Consider the following 18,593-nt stretch of genomic DNA (forward strand, 5'->3'; position numbering starts at 1 on the left):
AAGTAAATAAAATTCTTACATGTGTTGGAAATCATGCTTCATCTTGCAGACACAACAAGACTCTCTTTCAAAAAATCCAAATTCAAAACTTAAAATTTGATATAATTTTATAATCCTCAAAAAATAATTTTGGTAATGGACAACACATGTTTCAATGAAAAATGGTAAAACAAGAGAGATATAGAGAGTAGCATTGATTTGTAATCTCAAACAAACCACATGCACAAAGCATGAGATCACCAAATTCCTCAATTCAATGAGATTACATAAACAGAACATAATTGAATCATGTTACATAACTAAATAAGTTTATAGATGTAGCACAGCAGAGATATTAGACACCTTCATGATCCATGAGATTTGGATAGTGAAGTTGGATTCTGCGTCTTCATGGTCTCCAGCAAAGATTTGAACTCACTTTGGAAAGACGTTACTGACCTCTGTCGACACGCAAAAGCAGCGTTAAACTGCTTGATCTCTTCCTCGAGCTTCTTTCTCCTCCTAACTTCAGTGTTAAGCTCCTTTAGAACTCTGTCCTTTTCACCAGTGACTTGTGTAAGAATCTGAGCTGAACTCGAGATTCTACGGAGCATTGTATCTCGCTCTTCTTTTACAATACAAAACTCCTTTTCCAAGCTATGAAGTTTCCCTTCGGAGACCTTCAAAACCTGGTTTTTAACTTCCAACTCTCTTTCCAAGTCATTGTGTTTATGTTTGATATCTTCAACTTCATTTTCCAATGAATGGAGTATTTGAGACGAACCGGAGATTCTTTCAATCGCTGCATCTCGCTCTCCTGTTACAAGACAGAACTCCCTTTCCATGCTTTGATATTTTCCTTTGGAAACCTCAAGTAGGCGACCTTTAGCTTCAAACTCTTTCTCTAAGTCATTGCGCTTATGTTTAATTTCTTCGACCTCATTTTCCAGTGCCTGGAGTATTTGAGACGAACTAGAGATTCTTTCAAGTGCTGCATTTCGTTCTTCTGTTACAAGATGACATTCCCTCTCCATGTTCTGATATTTTTCTTCAGAAACCTCGAGTAGCTCAATTTTATCTTCCAGCTCTTTTTCCAAGTCAGTGTACTTATGTTTGATTTCTCTGACTTCATTTTCCAATGCTTGGAGCATTTGTGATGAACTAGAGATTCTTTCAAGCGCTGCATCTCGCTCTTCTGTTACAAGATGGAACTCCCTCTCTACGCTTTGATATTTAATTTCAGAAACCTCAAGTAGCTGATTTTTAACTTCCAACTCTTTTTCTAAGTCACTGCACTTTTGTTTGATTTCTTTAACTTCAATTTCCAATGCCCGGAGCGTTTGGGATGAACTGAATACTCTTTCAAGCGCTGCATCACGGTCTTCTGTTACAAGACAGAACTCCCTCTCCATGCTTTGATATTTTCCTTCAGAAACCTCGAGTAGATCAATTTTATCTTCCAGCTCTTTTTCCAAGTCACCGTACTTTTGTTTGATTTCTCTGACTTCATTTTCCAATGCCTGGAGCATTTGAGATGAACTGGAGGTTCTTTGAAGCATTGCATCCCGACCTTCTTTTACAAGGCGGAACTCCCTTTCCAAGCTATGAAGTTTTCCTTCGGAAACCTCAAGCAGCTTATTTTTAACTTCCAGCTCTTTTTCCAAGTCATTGTACTTATGCTTAATTTCTCCAACTTCATTTTCCAATGCCTGCTTCCAACAAGCAATTACTCCTCCCAAAGTGCCCTTCACATTGAAACACTAGTTTTAAGGGTTTGGCAAAGAATGTTACTCAACATATATGTACCCTAATGTATTCTTAAAAATTACTGGAATCAAGAAAATTTTTCAATCTGAATGGTGAGGCATGTATTCCTGCTTAAAAAATCACAAATCTAAAAAGTAATCAGCATATATATCTGTGATTGAAGAAATAAACATTAAGGTCCATGATACCATCTAATAAAGTCTAAAAAGCAACAGTTCCTATGATTCCTGCCATGGTGGTTAATAGATATACTATGACCCAACATCCGGCTTGAGGTTTTGGCATGTCATAAACTTCTTCCAGACTGCATATGCGACTAAGTTCAGAATCTCACCTCGTCTACTACATTATAATCTAAATACAAAGTAGCAGAGACGACTCCAGAAAGATGAAAATGACAAGAAGAGAGTACAGTTTCTAAAATTGCATCATGCAGAGGACTGTTTTTAGACAAAACTTCAGGACATGAATAATGCTCTGGTATATTTCTTATCTTTAAAATGCCTTTTGCATCTTAATATTAACCTAAGCTAACCTTATATACGAGTTATCTAAATGAGAAGTTGTCATAAACTTATAGCCATATACAGCTTACAACTGTAAGAGAATGACTAATAGTTCTATAGAGCTGCCTACCAAAACCCACTTTTTCTATGGTCTGCTATCGCAATGCAACAATAATTGACTAGTTATAATTGCTCATGTGATTGAGAAGTTTAACCATGAATGTCCAAACAATCCTCCCCTAATTAAGATTGGAAAAATGAGTTAAATGAGCATGTTCGTTCCTGGTATCCTGCACACCTAAAACTATTTCAATTGGGTACTGGTTAGGCAATGTTGAGGACTAAACAGATCACATAGTTTCTACCGATTCCCAACAAACTAAACAATATCCACAGCCAGAGTTTCCACTTAAAAATAACAATAAATGGAAAAATATTAAGTAAGCTAAAGAATAAGTTCACAGAGTATTTAACAAGATAAAACGTAGATTAATCATCAGAAAAGAAGTCTGTATAACCTGCGATTATGAGCTTGAAGTAGGAGAAACACATTCCAATTGTGAGGACAAATAAGAAAATTGGCATGTAAGATCTTGATACATATGAGCAGGCAGCTACCTTAGTATTGCTGCTGTTAGAAGAATTGTCCTTATATTCATCAGCCACAGTTGATCCATGTGATGAACCAAAGGAGTATACTGCATCACTCAGCTTTTGATGGAGCTTGTTGTATTGCTCTTGTACAAGGCAATCATTTAATGACGAGGGTCTCTTGCCATCCCCAGCCATCAGTAGATGAGATTCTAAAGTTGAGAAAAGGGAGGTTCCAACTTCAGTTGTGGTCGCAAGTATTTGAGCAATTTCAGATTTCTCATCAGCTACAGTGTTCTGCTTAAGGAATATATAGCAAAGATATTAGTGTTTAGCAAAATTCTCTATGTTCAGATTTTCTTTACCTGAATGCAGTAAAACTGATATACCTGTATAATAGAAAAAACTTCGTTGTGAATGCCTTTGCAATGTGTCACAGTCTCAAGGAGCTTTTGTGGAACTTCTCGTGCTGTCAATATCTCGAGTTGAAGTTCAGATTTCTCTCTTGTCAATTGGTCATTGAATGAGACGCGTTCTGTATACTTCCTCTAGAGTACGTACAAACAGCAAAAGAAGCAGAATTGTCTTTTTGAGTCATGCTATTAACGTAAATAAAAGAACAAGCTGAAGTTGGAGAGTAATAGTCATACAGAGGTACAACCATTTACCAGAATCTAACCTTCAATTCATCTCTTTCCTCTATGGCAAACTCTAGCTGTCTGCGGAGGTTTTGTATTTCTTGATTGGAATTATCCATTGAGCAATCCTATACAGATACAAATTTTAAACCAGCTTGGACAGCATAATTAAGCATTTTAAGTTAATGCCGAAAGTAAATAGAAGTAAATATCCTTGTAACAACTAACAAGACGTGAAACATCATGATTTATCATTTATGTAGTAACAGATACAGTCTCCATTCTTAACTCCCTCCTCAAATTCTAGAGTGCCTAGAAGAATAAAAGGGATGGCATTTCAATATGAAATAATATGTTTCACTTTTTTATAACTTAGGCCCAATAATATGGCCTTGGTTCTAGGGATGCCAGGACATCCTATTTCACATTCTTAATCAGATGAGTAACTTTATCAGATATCATGAATACATGTAAAGAAATCACTCCTCATGGTAACATGTCTAATATGTACTGTATGACACAAATGATAACCCATATCATGAAATCCCCATTGCATCACTTGTGGGACCAAATATTGCAAATAAAACTACCAGTCTGGTCTTACAAAAGCATTGCTGGAAGAGAATTTACTTTGAGATGAAGTAGAACAAGTTGTTCTAACAAGTAACAGAAATTACGAAACAAAAGGTAACAATTTAGTGTGCACCAGAAACTATTGTTGAAAGTTATTAGTAAAATACCTCACTAAATGGAAATGATTGGACCTTCCTCGAAGGAGTCGTATGAAGTGAATCAAGGTCAGCTATGTAACCTTTATTCATTTTCATCCATGTGTCTTCATCAGCACAATCACCAAACACATCTGGAAGAGGGCTACACTCTGGTTGGCTTGAATAACGTGATCGCTTAGCAACAAAGCCATTAGGAACTGTTTTAAGACATGGTGTACTAAAAGCATCTTCTTGGCGCATGCTGTGACTACTAGTACTTTCATCTGGAAGGCATTCTTTGACCCCATTCTGTCAAGTAGCATCAAATTTTTATGTACACTAATCAGAAGAATATAATGAGTTTAAACAGAACTCACACACGACTTCAAACCAAACATAATAATTAACATATCAGTCTTTTGCATTGTTTGCTCTCACAAAACCTGGTTAGACGACCTAATTCAGAATCAAATATGTTGAAAAGAGCTTGGTAAGCATGAGACTTCCATTGAGAAACAACTTTTGGTTATGGGTAGTGGAGGGGGTACAGATAAACTGTCTGACACTAAATTCAGTTAACTGGTTATCAGACATAGTACATGAAATATGAAAAGGAAAGTATAAATGATTACTTGTACAATTTAAATGCAAAATGAGTGATCCCGGAAAGTTTGGATAATAATCATGGCGGAAGTATAATCCACAAGTTATGTCAACGAAAACACAAAACAAATATATCTAAATTAGAAAGGAGAATGCAGTCTAAAATGTGGTTAGGAAGAGAAAGTTATACATCGGAAGAGCTTCTATCAGAGTCTGTCAAGGTAACCAGATTGCTAAGATTGTGAATTTTCATTTGCTGCTCCTTAATCCATTGTTCCCGCTCTTTTTGTGATCTCCTTTCCTCTTCTAGTTCTGTGGCGAGCTTCTCCCGCTCCAATTCATACTGTTACAACAATAAAAGGCATTAGGATGTTTCAGTCTACTTATGAAGAAGAAGAAGTTACCTTTAGCATGTCATTCCTCAGTTTCAAGATTTCTTTCTCCAATACTTCAGCATGAGATCCCTAAAGAAGAAATATAATTAGATTGTGCTCGGTCTACTTGGTCTATAAATAAATGATCGAGTACCTGAAGTTTACTCCGAAGATCCTCTATTTCTAATTTTTGTCTCTTCAATAGGGCAGCATCCGTCAATATCTGGAAAACATTAAAATCACTCAGGTTCTTATCAGCGAATGGAAGATCTTACTATTTATTTAGTTCCAATGACAACGCAAAGCTCCAGTTTGCAGCTAAGATAGCAACAATATTTATAAATGAAAACACCATTTGATTATATGAATGTAGTGTTATTTTAATAGAAAAGGCAAGGAAATGATAATCTGGTAAGCAAACATACAAGGAAACAGTAATCACTCTCCAGGATGGGAACTGAAAATTTTGGTGAATCTATCTAAGGTCTGGAATGCTTTATTTTATTGCCATATCCTCTAAAATGTGATATCTTAACAACTCAATTTTTCGTTCCAAAAGAAGTTCAAATTTCACTGTATAAAAGTAGTGATGCTGGACTATACAGGAGTAAGAAGAATATATCATCAGATCGTTAATCAATAGGTGCATACACCATACCCAATAAAGTATATATAACCTCACAAACGTTAGTTATACTTAAGAAGGCATTACAATGGGAGAATTTAAACAATGCAAAGTTATATTAGCAGTTTCTTCACATGCCACATCTGAAGTCAAGTAAGGAAGAAGCAATATAGACGTCCATGAGATTTTCCAAACATTTATAACAGACCTCATTCACTTGAACACAGTTGGTTATCCTCTTTGCTCTGCTAGCAAACTGAAGAGTCCCTTTTGATTCTTCTATGTGGATCTGTATGTATTATTAATTATTACCAATATGAAATGATTTAGCTTCAACTTGAAAAAAAGAAAAGAAAAGTAGCAACTGTGTCATTTCATTTTAGTACCTCTTCAGGCGCAACAGTACAAATTATTGAAGTTTTTGCATTTCCACCTAATGCCGGCTGAAGAATTCGTGTAAGCTTACTGTCCCGATAAGGAATGTGAGCGCTGCAAATAATATATTATGATGAGTTATAGACTTCAATATCTGGTATAACAAAGAGACCTACAACTACCTTTGCTTTCCACCCTCGCTCAGTTTGTTGATCACATTACCAAGAATCATTAAGCTCTTGTTAATGTGCTTTCCTTCCTTCAAACGAACTCCACCAGCACCAGTTTTTGCTACTCTCTCAGACCCAGCTAAGTCGACTAGATTCTACTTCCAATAATTAAAGAAGCATCAAACAAATATAACAAAATGAGAAGATATGTTAATTTTATGGTAAGAAAAAGAGAAAGTTTAACAGAATCAGAGCTTAGTTCCAGGGAAAAGAATTAGAATTATATAATGAGTTTGTTTCCATGCTTAATATTAGGTGAGTATATCAAGCCTTTTTTACCGTTCTCTTAGTAAGCAATTTTATTTCAAATAAAATACGTCCACTTTAGACATGCTCCCACATTTCACTTACACAATCCTGGCTAGGTCTGATCAAATGATTCAATAACTTGAGTTCAGACTTCTTAATATAAGGACAGAAACAAATTAACATTGATTGACTTGCTTAAATAGGTACAAACCAGGACAGAGACACGGATAGCATCGTCAGGACTATCATTGAATTTGTTATCCTTCCCTTTGCTTTCGATTACCTAATCATGAAATACAATGCATTGCATTATATCATAAATCACTCATTTAAAGCAACAGACAAACTTCCATGCCTCATTAGACAGAGAAAGGGAGAGAAGGCAAAGAAGAGAAAGAACATACCATCCTAAAAATAGTATGTGATCTACTGCTACGAGCATTCATGTTGGTCTCACCAAAATGCCTATTAGCTGCCACAGAGAAACTCTAAGAACTTACAAGTATATGAACCCAAGAAAAAATGTACTGATTTCATGCAATTTCACTTGTGTTCTAATTCAAGATCAAACCTTCTCCAAGTTGGATAAGTTGGAGCACTTGGTCAGCGCTGTTTACGATTTCCTCCCTCAGACCTGCAACATATACTCCACGCTAGAAGGAAAAAAATGTCATTAACCTTGTACATTTTAACACACACGCTATAATGGATTTAACCAAGACTCACCACCAAACTCTCATGAATCTGAAGTTTTTGATTTTCCACAGCAAAAAGATCATTGATTTCTTCATTGTAAATTTCCATGTATGAAACTCGAATAAGAAACTCCCTATCTGATGTCTAAAACACACAAACCATACTGATTCATGTTAGATACAAATTGCAACATTTATCATTGGCGGAAAAATGCTATCTTACCTCTTCTGTTTTTTCAAAAATGTCTTTGACAGCTCTGTGGATAATTCCTGGATCATTTTCTGAACCATTCATAGTAAAAGTTTTCCCACTACTAGTCTGTCCATAAGCAAATGCAGTTCCTACATTACCATTAATCGTCTCAGTGAGATATTATTACAGATAATAAAACAGAATGTTTTAGCTCATGAAAGGACAACCGTAACGAATAGAAATTGAAGAAGGGAAAATCAATCAACTCCTCTAAACAAATCATCACGAGAATGGTGGTGACAGGAACAAACAAAATTTAATAGAAGTTTTCTAATTCAGTAGCTATCCATTCACTCGTAGTCTGAATCTCCATTATATCTCCACATCAAATAGGAATAAACATAACCAGCCCAAAACTCTTTCCTTTACACTCATAATTTATTCATTCACCTTATCAAACAATCGTTGCACTAACTAATATAATCTGCTCTAGCTTCCATAGCTCGTGATAATCATTTGATCTAGAAGGCATTGCTCATTTGCATTTTATTCTCTACTCAAAAGTATAGGAAATAATTGAACTCGTACCCGATCCAGAAAATAAAAAACTAAACTCACCATTAAACCCCTCCATAGCCGCATTAATTATGTCCTTGATCAGAAGCCTGTACACTCTACCATTACTGCATTCCTGATCGAACAAATGATCTGCATAAAAATAAAATCACAAAAATGGAAAGCATTACCATCAAATTATGCAAATAATTGAGCTCGTACACGCACAGATACTCGATCTGAGATTACCAAAAGCATAGGAAACCCCAGAAATGGGGGTGCCGTGAGATCTATGGAGTGAAATGCGGTTGCTATCGACCTTCCAGTGAAATCCATTAACATTTTCGCCATTTGCAGATGGTCTTACTCTCACTGCTACGCAGATCTTCTCCATTTCTCTTGCTAATAATCGCGCAGACTGATCTTACTCCCCTGTTTCTCTCTTTCTTCTCAATTCTTCTTCGTGTTTTATGGGTACTAATAATTTGAAAATTGTCGTGTCGTTTAGCCAAACGGGCGGATGGCGATTGAAATTTGAAAATGTGTTGAATTACGGAATTAGCCATTGAATAGGGCTTCTGATTGTGGGCCGGCCTCCACTTGTTTGGGCCAAATTAACAACCTACGATCTAAAACCCATGCTTATTTTACTGCCTATTACTACTGGTGAGTAGTGACTAAATGGTTTTACACTTTTAGTGATCAAAATAACTAATTCGTTTTAATCAATAAAACCAAACTTTAATGTCCGTCGGATAGAATGTGGAAATTTCCTACTCACCCCATGGTTCAAAAAAAGATCATGACCATGACGGGCGTGGTGGAGATCAGAGACCCTCACGTTTCATCTTTCCATTAGATAAATATTCCGTATATACATGTATTCAATTTTATAGATTATTTTATAATAAAATAATTGGATTCGAATGATTACGCTTATTTTGTTGGATGATAGTACTAAGAAATTAGGTACTATCATGCATGTGCCCATTTTTATAACTTTAAAATTTTAAGAATTACTTAACAATAAATAATTGAAATGGTATGGCTATAATTATTTCGTTAGATGATAACACTAATATATACACATGCAAGTTTCTATAACCAAGAATTTTAAGAATTATAAATAATTGGATAAGAATGACTATGATTATTTTGTTGGACGATAAAAATAAAAAATTAAGTATATATAATATTCTTTTTTATAACTTAGAATTTTGAAGATTATTTAATAATAACATAAATGGATGCGAGTGATTATTATTATTTTATTGGATAATAATATTAAAAATTAAGTATACATGCATATATACATATAATCGTATTTATAATTTTAAAATTTTAAAATTATTTCATAAATAATTTGGTGTCAATGATTATTAGATGACTGAATTTAAAAATTATACTATTTTATCAATTTTTAAGCATACGAACTATAAATAAATTTTTATATTTGTGTTTGAATATTAAATAAAATTCTCCATTATTTTTAAAAGGTAAGTCAATTCAAATCCTTTTATAGTAGTAGTATTTTGCAAATATGAAAAAAGTCAACCTATAATATCTTTTTAAAATATTGTAATTTTATTATAAATTTATTTTAATTTATTCCTATTCATGATATTCATAAAAAATTATGAAATCATGAACAATCTAATTTGTAGGAGGGAGTTTTAAAATTTGATAAAATGGAGAAGAAACGTCTTATTATGTAATGGTTCATCTACATAATTTATTACTCCCTCCGTCCCAATTTAATTATCACTCTTTTTCATTTGGATCTGTCCCAATATAATTGTCACACTTCATTTTTATTATAAATGGTAAGTAGGTCACACATTCAACTAACTCACTTCACTCACATTTTATTATAAAATCAATATAAAAAAATGGATCCCACATGCCACTAACTTTTCCAATAAACTTTTCTTTGCATTTCTTAAAACTCATGTCTACTCAAAGAGTGACAATTAAGTTGGAACGGAGGGAGTACTATAGTGCAGTAAATCATTCCTTATATATAAATGTTGATTATGGACAGCTTAATCATCCCTAAATGATCAATAAAAGGATAAATATGTAATACATTATATTAATTAATATTTACAAATTTATTTTAAATATGAAATATCTAAAATATCCACTTTTGTATATATAATTTTTATTAATTTATCACTACTCTAAAATAAAATGATAAACTAAGTTACATGTTTCCACGTGAACAAGTAATCCAGTCACTTAAAAATTGACCACTTAAAAAAAATCAACTTATGGTTTGTTTAGTCGCATTAGAAAAAAAGATGGCGGTGAACTGACCTTTATCCGACATGATATATCACATCAAATTAAGGTGGTCTAAGATTTTGTAGAATTAGTCCACATAGACTGTTGAAAAAGTATATTGTTTCGAAATGGGAAGAATAATCGAATACTTCAATTGAGTAAGCATTGCGTCATTGCTTAAGATGATATAATGTTGAAAGATTGATTGTATATTCATTCAACTTGCTTAGTTATGAGGAATTACGCATTGCGTCATTGATTAAGATGAATTAATGTTGAAAGATTGATTGTATATTCATTCAACTTGCTTACTTATGAGGAATTACACACCTGTTAAGTAGGCTAATGTCATCCACTACGTTGTCTCTATACCGTCTATTAATCGTCCCTTAAACTACTATTTGAGGGCTCCACTGTACTTTTTTACTCCATCCCTTAACTAAGGGACGGAACCTGCAACCCTTCGTCCCTTAATCGTCCCTTAAACCGTCCCTTAAATTACTATTCATTCAATTTCATTTTTTATTTTTATTTCAAACCCAATTCAATTAAAACAAACACACTTCATTAAAAAACACACAACATAAAAAAAATTACAACTTAAAATTTAAAAAAATAAAAAAACACACAATTAAAATCCTAAAAAATTAAACGTTGCATAATTTAAAATACAAATTTAAAGAAAATAAAAAAACTACTCCGCCGGCGAATCATCCCCCGAAGGCGGTGGAGGTGCAATAGGAGGCGGAAGGCCAAGTGGTGCTGCCATATACACAATTCCGTTCCACCAGGCTTGGTATTGGGAGGGCGAGAAGCGGGAAGTGTCCGCTATTGTGGCGGTCATGTACACCGCCATAAGGGAGGTCGAGCCTCCCCCCGAGCCCGATCCCGAGGCCGCCTGGCTTGATTCACCTCGGCCCTTCCTCGCTCTAGCCGCTTTCGCCGCCTTCGTCCCTTGCGGCCGACGGCGCCCACGGCTGGATCCCCCGTCATCGCCGGCCGCACCCGCAAACTCATGCGAGGCAGACTCTTGTGTGTCGCTGCCCTCACCGGTGTCACCAGACGAGTATTGACCACTCGTCGTGCGCTTCGAGGTTGAGCCCGAGCTGGAGCGGACACCGCCGGCCCACCGTTCCTCGTCCTTGACGACCTGCCAAACATCAACAAATTTGAATTGTTTGCCGGTGTCCTGGTTGTAGACGCGCAAAGCCGCCCTCAGAATGTCGGCTCCCGTGGCGCCGCTTTGGTAGTGCGCCGCTTCGGACGAGTAGATGCCGCAGAATATTTTGACATGTTTGTCGACTCAGTCAAAGTGAGAGCGGAGCATTTTATATGTGCGCTTGCGGGACCTTTCGGCTTGATCTGGTGGTAGGTCTAGGCGACCTTTTCCCAGAAGCACTTTCGGGGTTGTTGATTCCCGACGATAGGATCGTACGAGACGAAAATCCAGGCGTTGTACACCGCCATCGTTTCGTTGTTGCTGTATGGATGCCTGCCTAGATCCTCATCCTCATCTTCATCCTCTTCCTCCTCCTCATCCTCCTCGCCCGCCTGGGCTTCCGCCCTGGAGCTTCCTCGGCCTCCTCCACCGCTTCGGCATACTCCCGGTGTGGGTTCAACGGGAAAATCCTCCCAAATCTGGGATAATCCCTGCGAATACCGCGGGGCGGAGGGATGGGCATATGCATCTATGTCAAAATTGGGTGGTTGGTACCCCCCGGCGTCGGCGAACCCTGGGTGCCCGGCTTCGACGAACCGGAACCACCCAGTGTGTTGTACATGGTCTCCCAATCGCCGAACGCGTTGAGATCTCACCCGCTGGAGCCTCCACCGTCGGAGTTTATAAGAAAAGGAATAAAATGAGCACGCACTTAGGATGCATTCATGTTTAAGTTTATTTGACTTCTTAAAGTCTAATTAAAGTATTACGTTTAAGACCAAGTTAAGGAATTTTCTGAAAAAGACTTAAGCTATCGAGGTGGGCATTTCTTTCAGAATGTGAACTTGCCTTTTAGCATGATTATGTGAAAATTATGCTATTTATGTTTTTTCATGCCTTTTATCTTTTATGAAATACCTATCTGCTTGGCTATGCCATTTATGTTTAATCAAATCCGGGTCCCAGTAAGGCCGCAAACCCTACTCGGACTAGTGTACACATATGGGGGTCGTGAGCTAGCTTTTAAGTTGGCCGATCCAGTGACCGTCGTGGAATGTGGCCACATTCCCGGTTCACATATGTTTCAGATATGGTATATATGTTATGTGATTGCGCAATCAATTTTACGAACAAAAGTAATTTTAGTGACTCGGGTCTTTTAAGTAAAAACCCCGAGATCACTCAACTGGCTGATAAAACTTTTACGAAAACTATGTTTCGGCAATATGTCCACTGAGTATACCAAGTACTCAGCCCTGCATGTTTCTTTTCTAACGTGCAGGTTGAACGTGAACGAGCGAGATGTGGTGTTGAGCAATTGGCGTTAATAAGTTAGCCTAGGATGTCCAATACATTATGTCTTCATTCGTGATGTATTGTCTTGAACACTTCCGCAGCAGATGTATTCCTCTTTATGTTAGGATTTCCGAAATTTGTCATTGCTAATCAAACACCAATGTCTGTACTCTGATTTACCTTATGATGAACCTCTTGAACTTCTTATGAATGTCATTTCAGGCTTACTAGTCGTATAAATGTTTCACTTTCCCCTTTCACCTTATATTTACTCACGATATAGCTAATCTTGCTATAACTAGTAAGTGTGATCGTAACAGCATAGTATTTAGTTAGCAATTTAAGAGTTAGTTAGCAATATAATGCATTCGCATTCGTTAATATATGTTGATGATGTCTTGCCTGTTGGGTCCCGGTGGTGCACACCCGAACTCCACATTAGTATGATATTGTCCGCTTTGGGCAAAGCCCTCACGGTTTTGCTCTTGGGATATTCCCCAAAAGGCCTCATACTAATGGAGTTGGGGTAGCTCATTTATATGCTTGCAACTCTTGTTCATTCTCCGATGTGGGATATGATTTGCTACACCACAAACCTCCCCTCAAACCAAGACCACCAGACCAAGACCACATGTATGTGCCCCATGTTACAGGTCACCAGGTCACCACAGGTCTTGGTCGAGCTCACGCAGAGACATCGGAGAACTTGCAAGCGCAACCCACCGAACCCCGAGCCACACAGGCCCAGCCCCTGAACCTGGGCTTTGATACCACTGTTGGGTATCGGTGGTGCACACCCGAACTCTACATTAGTATGATATTGTCCGCTTTGGGCAAAAGCCCTCACGGTTTTGCTCTTGGGGTACTCCCCAAAAGGCCTCATACTAATGGAGTTGGGGTAGCTCATTTATATGCTTGCAACTCTTGTTCATTCTCCGATGTGGGATATGGTTTATATGTCTATACTGCAGAACCTCTTTCATGTGCTAGTGCCTATGCCAATGTGGTTAAAAGTGATAAAACTATGCTATGGCATGATAGACTAGGACACATGAGTGAAAAAGGTTTAAATATTTTAAAGAAGCATGCTATTTTATCTGACTCTGATGTGCAAGACAGTATGCCCTTCTGTGACACCTTTGTGCTGGGTAAGCAGCACAGGGTTTCTTTTCATTCTCCTGTGCCTGTTAATGTGAGCAAATGTGTGCTTGAGTATTTGCACATGGATGTGTGGGGTCCTGCCTCTGTATCTTCTCACTCTGGCTCTGTCTATTTCCTATCTATCATTGATGACTTCTCTAGGAAGGTTTGGTGTTTTCTCATGAAACATAAGTATGATGTCTTTGAGAGATTTAAAACCTGGAAAATGTTGATAGAAACTCAGACAGGTAAGAAGATAAAAGCTATCAGAACTGATAATGGTCTTGAGTTTTGCAATAATCAGATTGATAACTTGTGTGCTGCTTATGGTATTAAAAGACATAAAACTGTTACTTATACACCCCAACAAAATGGAGTGGCTGAAAGGATGAATAGAACTTTGCTTGAAAAAGTGAGATGTTTGCTTGCCAAATCTGGTTTGTCAAAGAAGTTCTGGGGTGAAGCTTTAATTACTGATGCTTATCTGATAAATAGATCTCCTTCTGTGCCCTTAAATGGTCAGTGTCCTGAACATGTGTTTTCTGGAAAAGATTTGTCTCTTTCTCACCTGAGGGTATTTGGCTGTACTGCTTTTGTGCATACTAAGTCTGATAAACTTGAGCCTAGATCTAGGAAAGGTGTTTTTCTTGGATATCCTGAGGGTGTTAAGGGTTATAGAATCTGGCTAAGGGATGAACCAGGTTTTAAGGTCATTATAAGCATGGATGTAGTCTTTAATGAGACTGAATTCCCTTGCTTAGGTCTGACCACTGACCCTGCTCCACACCCTGTGGACAGTGAACCTCTTATTGAGGAAGAGCCCACAGTACCACTCACTGAGGTGGAGAATCAAAATGATACTTCAAGTGAGGTGGAGCAGCCTTTCTGGCATACCTATCCAGTATTTACACCTGATGAGACACCTCATGAGGGAGATTTGATTGATAATGTGCCCCTGAATGTTAATGACAATGAGATGCATGATAGTCCTATTAGGCAAAACTCTCCTGCTCAGAATATTTTGCATAGTCCTACTGGTGTTCAAAATGCAATTGATAATACTGATTTGAACAATTATGTGTTAGCCAGAGATAGAACTAGAAGATTGAATGTGTCTAAACCTACTAGATTTGTTGGCATGGTTGCTCTTATTAACCTGGCTTTTAATGTTTTTGAATCTGATGGGGATGAACCCCAGTCCTATATGCATGCCACTAAGTCAAAGAACTGGAATGAATGGTGTAAAGCAATGTTAGAGGAAATGCACTCTCTAAAGATAAACCTTACCTGGATACTTGTTCCTTTGCCCCCTGGTGCCTCTGTGGTTGATTGCAGGTGGTTATATAAACTCAAAAGTGAGGTGGAGGGTCTTAGGTACAAGGCAAGATTGGTTGCAAAAGGGTTTACTCAACAAGAGGGGGTAGATTACACTGAAATTTTTGCTCCTGTGGTTAAGTTCACTACTGTTAGATTGATGCTTGCTTTGTGTGCTCACTTTAATTGGGAATTGAAACAGATGGATGTTAAAACTGCTTTCTTGCATGGTGATTTAGATAAACCTATCTATATGAAACAGCCTGAAGGCTTTGTTGATCCCAAGTTTCCCAATCATGTGTGTTTACTAAAAAAGGTTCTTTATGGTTTGAAACAATCTCATAGGCAGTGGAATATTAAGTTTAACAGTTGCATGCATAAATTGGGTTTTGTAAGAAGTACTTTTGATGCATGCTTGTATGTTAAAGACCTTGATTCTCCTGTGCCTGTGTTCTTGCTGCTGTATGTGGATGACATGCTCATAATGGGACCTTGTTTGAAAACCATAAAGTCAGTTCAGTCTGCTTTGAGTGAGAATTTTGACATGAAGGATTTAGGTGATGCTCAGAAGATCTTAGGGATAAATATTGTTAGAGATAGGAAGTCTTCTACCCTTGTGTTGCATCAAGAACCTTATGTGCACAAAATTCTTTAAAAATTTAATATGTATGCTTCAAAGCCTGTTTCTGTCCCTTTGGCTTCTCATTTTGTGTTGAGTAAAGATCAGTGTCCTTAAACCAAGTCTGATATTGATGCTATGAAAAAGATTCCCTATGCAAATGCTATTGGGTCAGTGATGTACTTGATGGTAAGCACCAGACCTGACATTGCTTATGCTGTGTCATGCCTCAGTAGATACATGTCTAATCCTGGCTCTGTGCACTGGGAAGCTGTGAAATGGCTTCTGAGATATCTTAAAAATACTGCTAAATATGGTTTGTGTTACTCTAAGTGTGAAGATGGTGTTCCCTTAACTGGGTTTGTGGATTCTAACTATGCAAATGACAGGGATAAGAGGAAGTCAACTACCTCCTATGTGTTCACTGTTTGTAGGTCTTGTATCAGTTGGAAATTCCAATTGTAGCCTATAGTGGCTCTATCCACTACAGAGTCAGAGTACATTGCTATCACAGAAGCAATGAAAGAAGCAGTTTGGCTAAAGGGAGTTCTCTCTGAACTAAAATTTCTGAAGTTATCTCCTTCTGTGTTTTCTGATTCTCAGTCTGCAATTCAGTTATGTAAAAACCCTGTTTTTCATGATAGAACTAAGCACATTGATGTAAGGTTCCATTACATTAGGGACATAGTAGAAAAGGGTGAAGTTTTCTTGCATAAGGTTCATACAGATAAGAATCCTGCTGATATGGGTACAAAACCATTGCCTGCTGAAAAACTTGTTTTCTGCATCAAATTTCTACATTTTGATTTGGGTTAATTGCATGTCCCGAGGATAAAAAATACCTCATTCATTTGCTTGCCTTGGTAAAGCAGGTATACGAATTGAGGCATGTCTGGAGGCAACTTGGTGGTTCCCAAAAATGCCAGTGGACCTTGTCCTTTGGGGCTGAGGGGGCTGCCAGGTAGGCTGTGATGAATTAAACCTTAGCCGGGTAGGTATTAGCTGGTTTCCCAGAATGGAAGTCCAAGGTGGAGTATGTTGAATATTGGTGGACTTCATTTGGGCCTGATTATTTGTAGCCCATGTGTAGTGGAATTGGGCTTGACCCAATAACTAAAGCTTCCACTCCAGATGCCGCCACGTGCCCCTCTCACCCGGATCCTTGCCTCCAGCCGTTGGATCCAGGTTTGTGCTAGTTATGTGAGTGAGACCTTTTGGTTTCTGTTATCATTCACTCTTTCTCTCTCTCTCTCTACTCTTAGACGCTCTCTCTTTTCTCTCTTCGCTCCCACTTCTTCTGTTCTCTTCTCCGATGGATCTCCGGTGCTTTCCTTGTGATTTCACACGGTTAATCGTGTGGTAAATCCAGTAGATGGATTAGGAGAAGCAACCACTTCGGTTGCTGGGTCGGTTGTGAACTAGGGTTTGTTTCTGAAGTGATTCTGTGTGGGTGCGTTCTTGAGCTTGATAGATCTGGTGTTTGGGGGTTGTGTTGGCCTGGAATCTGGAGTGTGAGGTTAATCACCGATTGATTCTTTGTTACTCCTTGGATCTAAGTTCTGGTGAATAGGCTTGAGCCTCCGGCGGGTGTCTGAGCCGTAGACTTTTTTCTTGAAGTGTTTCTCTCTGTATTTTCTATTCCCTGTTGTTACTGACATAGATCCGAAAGGATCCGTGTTATTGTTTTACTGATAAGGGTTGTGAGTGTGCAGGTGTTAAGAAGACTCCAAGTGGTTTGACATTTAATTCTCTAGTCTGTAATAGCTAGATAATTTCTTGTTCTGTAATCAAGTTTTTTTGTAAACTTGTTTGTAATATCAGTAGCATGGTTGGAGTTTGACTGAGCTCCCTTATGAAGAACAAAGAGGTCTTGGTAATTAGTGAATCCAATCTAAGTCTGATCCCTACAGTGGTATCAGAGCCACGGGGGGACTAGATTGGCACGCCAAGTCGCTTAAGGAGGTGGGCAAGTGGAATCCTCTTTCGAGTGGGGATTCACTCTGGTAAATTTGCTGAAACCCGGTTGTTTTACTATTTTCTGTTATAGTGCCACATTAGGCTTGGGTTATTGCTGCTGGTAGATAGTTCTTGGCAAGAACTTAGGGTTTATCTGCTTTCTTGTGCTTTGTTGTTGCTTCTGCTGTTGTTTTGTGCTGCTCTGTGTATCTGACCTCACTTCACTTGGCCACCAAGCACTGATACTGCCAAAGTGACCCCCTGCGCCCTCCAAGAGTGAGTGATTGCGAACTGGGATAGCCTTTGCCAGTGTGCTCGTGATAGTCAGGGAATTAAGGTTGTTTGTCTGTGAGAAAGTGTGTTCTATGTGTTTCTTGCCTTATGCCTGTGTGCTTTAAGGTCTGTAAGGCTCTCTGTGTTTGTCTTGCTTCCTGTGCTCTTATTAAAATCCTTGCAAAAATGACCCAGCCTGTGGGTTTGATCCCTTTTAATGGTAAAAATGATTTTGTGATCTGGAAACAGAAAATGAAGTGTGTTTTGATTCAACAAAAGGTTTTTAAAGTTGTTGATGGTTCTTTGCCTAAGGATACTGCTCAGGACAAAATTGATGAGATGAATGAGTTGGCTAGAGCCACTATTGTGTTAAATCTGTCTGATTCTGTGATTAGGAAAGTTGATCATATTGAATCTGCCTCTGAAATGTGGAAAAATCTTGATTCTCTGTATATAGAGACTT

General features: G+C 37.8%; 1 protein-coding gene across 1 annotated transcript; it reads right to left on the reverse strand.

Annotated features, from left to right (window-relative positions):
• Positions 1-84: 84 nt before the first annotated feature.
• On the reverse strand, positions 85-8,572 carry LOC121754111 (kinesin-like protein KIN-7N). The gene is made up of 18 exons (XM_042149462.1): positions 8,340-8,572; positions 8,154-8,243; positions 7,566-7,684; positions 7,374-7,487; positions 7,219-7,300; positions 7,052-7,119; positions 6,859-6,930; positions 6,351-6,493; positions 6,180-6,282; positions 6,002-6,082; positions 5,323-5,391; positions 5,199-5,258; positions 4,985-5,137; positions 4,222-4,500; positions 3,523-3,609; positions 3,233-3,391; positions 2,871-3,140; positions 85-1,724 (listed from the first exon to the last, which is right to left on the reverse strand). Exons 1-18 carry the CDS (start codon positions 8,482-8,484, stop codon positions 345-347), a joined length of 3,474 nt encoding a protein of 1,157 aa, XP_042005396.1. The 5' UTR covers positions 8,485-8,572; the 3' UTR covers positions 85-344.
• Positions 8,573-18,593: the final 10,021 nt, after the last annotated feature.

This window comes from Salvia splendens, chromosome 1 (assembly GCF_004379255.2).
Source record: "Salvia splendens isolate huo1 chromosome 1, SspV2, whole genome shotgun sequence".
Classification (NCBI taxonomy): domain Eukaryota; kingdom Viridiplantae; phylum Streptophyta; class Magnoliopsida; order Lamiales; family Lamiaceae; genus Salvia; species Salvia splendens.

Excerpts from the sequence above, each read along its gene's own strand:
- LOC121754111 (XM_042149462.1), bottom strand. The coding sequence starts at position 8,484 with ATGGAGAAGATCTGCGTAGCAGTGAGAGTAAGACCATCTGCAAATGGC. Across the intron at positions 4,501-4,984 it reads CTGATAGAAGCTCTTCCGAT|AATGGGGTCAAAGAATGCCT; the intron begins GTATAACTTTCT and ends GCTACTTGACAG. Across the intron at positions 3,141-3,232 it reads AAGTTTTTTCTATTATACAG|AACACTGTAGCTGATGAGAA; the intron begins GTATATCAGTTT and ends TTCCTTAAGCAG.